The sequence below is a fragment of the Danaus plexippus genome (genome assembly GCF_018135715.1).
Source record: "Danaus plexippus chromosome 13 unlocalized genomic scaffold, MEX_DaPlex mxdp_15, whole genome shotgun sequence".
Taxonomy (NCBI): Eukaryota; Metazoa; Arthropoda; class Insecta; order Lepidoptera; family Nymphalidae; genus Danaus; species Danaus plexippus.
This window is the reverse complement of record NW_026869849.1, coordinates 3,993,120-3,995,737: the sequence shown is the minus strand read 5'-3', so window position 1 is coordinate 3,995,737 and position 2,618 is coordinate 3,993,120. Positions and strand designations below refer to the sequence as shown.

The 2,618-nt window shown below is 29.7% G+C and overlaps 1 protein-coding gene across 1 annotated transcript; it reads left to right on the top strand.

The window, feature by feature from the left end:
• The first annotated feature begins 869 nt into the window (after positions 1-869).
• Positions 870-1,945, top strand: LOC133320192 (uncharacterized). Its single transcript, XM_061527746.1, has 2 exons — positions 870-921; positions 996-1,945. Exons 1-2 carry the CDS (start codon positions 870-872, stop codon positions 1,943-1,945), a joined length of 1,002 nt encoding a protein of 333 aa, XP_061383730.1.
• Positions 1,946-2,618: the final 673 nt, after the last annotated feature.

The window sequence follows — 2,618 nt, the reverse complement described above, 5'->3', positions numbered from 1 at the left end:
AATAATGGATGCTTTTCACCTGTCATCGGGCCCCGCTCCTCTAATATCCTGTTGCTTGTTTATTTCAAAATCTATTGAGCTCAGCTGGGGCCCCTTTGAACAGCGAGGTAAGAATATTCATATTTTTATTATAAATTATTTATTTTTTATTCCAAGGTGTCAAATTTGCAACACTCGAATGAATCCAATTTTCGTCAAATACTTTGAAGCTGCTATATTTATTTTCATAATCATATTTCTAATAATATACTGTATATGCATAACTTTTGTGTTTTTAATATATCTGCATATATTTTATAGTGATATAATGAATGTAAGTGCATAAATTAATTGTTACTTCTCTATAGTTTTATCAAATTAAATGTAACTAATAATTTTTTTTTGCTTTGAAATTTGTTGTAAATGACAGCTTGCGAAACCTCCCTTTGTTTTCCTTTCGTTTTGTTATAGAGCCCGCATACCGATAAGTTTTAATTTTCTTTTTTTATGTCATTCAAGTAAATGGAATGGGCTACATATACCGAAACAAGTTTTATTAAATAACTAGCAGTATATAGTGTTAAACTAATACATTAAAATATAACACATTATTGTTCATTTTATTTAATATTTATTACCTATTATGAATTAAACGCGTACAAGATTTTTATTTATAATATTTCAAACTCTCTTACACTCTCTTGTCTTGTCCTTTGACCACAAAATATTTAAAGATGATATGAAAACAGTTTCAATAAAGATAATGTTCAAATATTTTAATATAATGTTACTATTCTTGGCACTCTTTGGCATAAAATAATTTACCCGCGATAACGATTGTCTGTACTTTGCTTTAGTAACTGTTTTTGTAGTTCAATAGGATGTACAAAATGGTAGCTAGCTGTCGCATAGCGATTTTAGCAATATGGCTTACAATTTTAAGTGAGTTTTATTTTATCGTATCAAATAACAGTGCTTTTAGTATTTAATTAATACTTATTTGTTTTTCCTTGTAGAAGTACAACTTATATATAGTGATGATCGATATAATTTGACGGTACATCCGTTCGTCGGTTACTTTCAAGGATTTAAACTTGGACAAAACCTTGTACTACAATTGCCATCATTCTTCGTGTCACCAGTCGCTTTTGTGCCGTCAGCATATCATTATCAAGACACATCAAAGGTGATATTCGATGGAACTTATGAAAAACATGATTCTAATGTTATCAATATAAATACCAAAACAATTAATTCCAATTTTCTAAAAGTAAATAATTTGGATGTTGAAGATTTTTCAACGAATAAGCTAAGGTTGCCAGAAGGTGATTCGGAGGATTTATTCACCCAATCTCTCGTTAACGATTCTACTATTGTCGAAAGTAAGGAAAATAAACATATTTTAAATGAAAAATCCACCACTGTAGAACCAAACAGTGAAGTAGAAATTACGGCAGAAAATAATATGACTACAAAAGAAACGGGCCCGTATACGTCGTCCCTGTATAATAACCAATATTTGAAAAATCTGACAATAACGAGGCAGGAAATCGATAACAATTTCACCCTACCTAGTACGGAAAACCATTGGCAAAACTTTAGTCTACCATCGGATAATAATAGTACTAATCACGATTCAGAAAGAATAAATGGTTCAACCACAGCTGAGATTGCAATTTCTCCACCGAAACAATCAAGTGTAATAACTAACTTTTATCCATACCCTAACGCTGTTTCTCATTCAGCAGTAGATAAATTATCAATAACAACGAATTCTTATTTAGATGAAGGAAGTAATTTACCGCTTTCTTACGATGATCGATGGCAAAGCTTCACTTCATTAACGAAATTGTATCCGAACTTTGGCTTTCGACCGCTATCAGGGCTGTACTATGATGGATTTTTACACAAATCTCTGAATAAGAAAAATGGATTTATACCTTACTATAAAGTAAATAATAATTAAATTAATTGTGCTGTAATACAATCTTAAATTATTAAAGGTTGATCTAAGACCATAATGTATTATTGAGTAAAAACAATTCTTTATAAAAATGGCTTGTTAAGATGAGTTGTTATTGATTTAGTACCGCAAGTGTCAAAGGAAACATTACAATGTTATCTCTGCATCGATTATACGTTATTAATGTTCGACATAACAATAAATCTTCAGAAAAGCAGTAACAATAACAGATATAACTTTACAAGTACGTTCAATCGCAATTGTCAGAATACTCATAAAGCATTGCCTTTGTGTTCCAACTCGTTTGTTACTTTGTTCATCAGCAAATGAAGAGTTTTATTACGAGTTTCTATCCGATGTATAATTCTCTGAACATTTTCTTAAAGTGTTCATGTAGAGCTTTGTTACATTCTATTAAATGGGAAGGTTAATCATTCATACATGTTCATGTTATTTCAAATAACAGGTACAATAACATAAATAGCAAATAGATTTTTAGATAATGTAATTTATTATTTTGTAAACTTCTTTATTAAGTATAAATACTTTTCTTCAGAATATAAATTGTTTGTCTATTTATATAATAGAATAGACGAATGCCCATTGAATAACCATTACGGAAACAGTTCACAAAATCTCATTTAATTACTAATCGCTTCAAAATGAAGGTTCACAT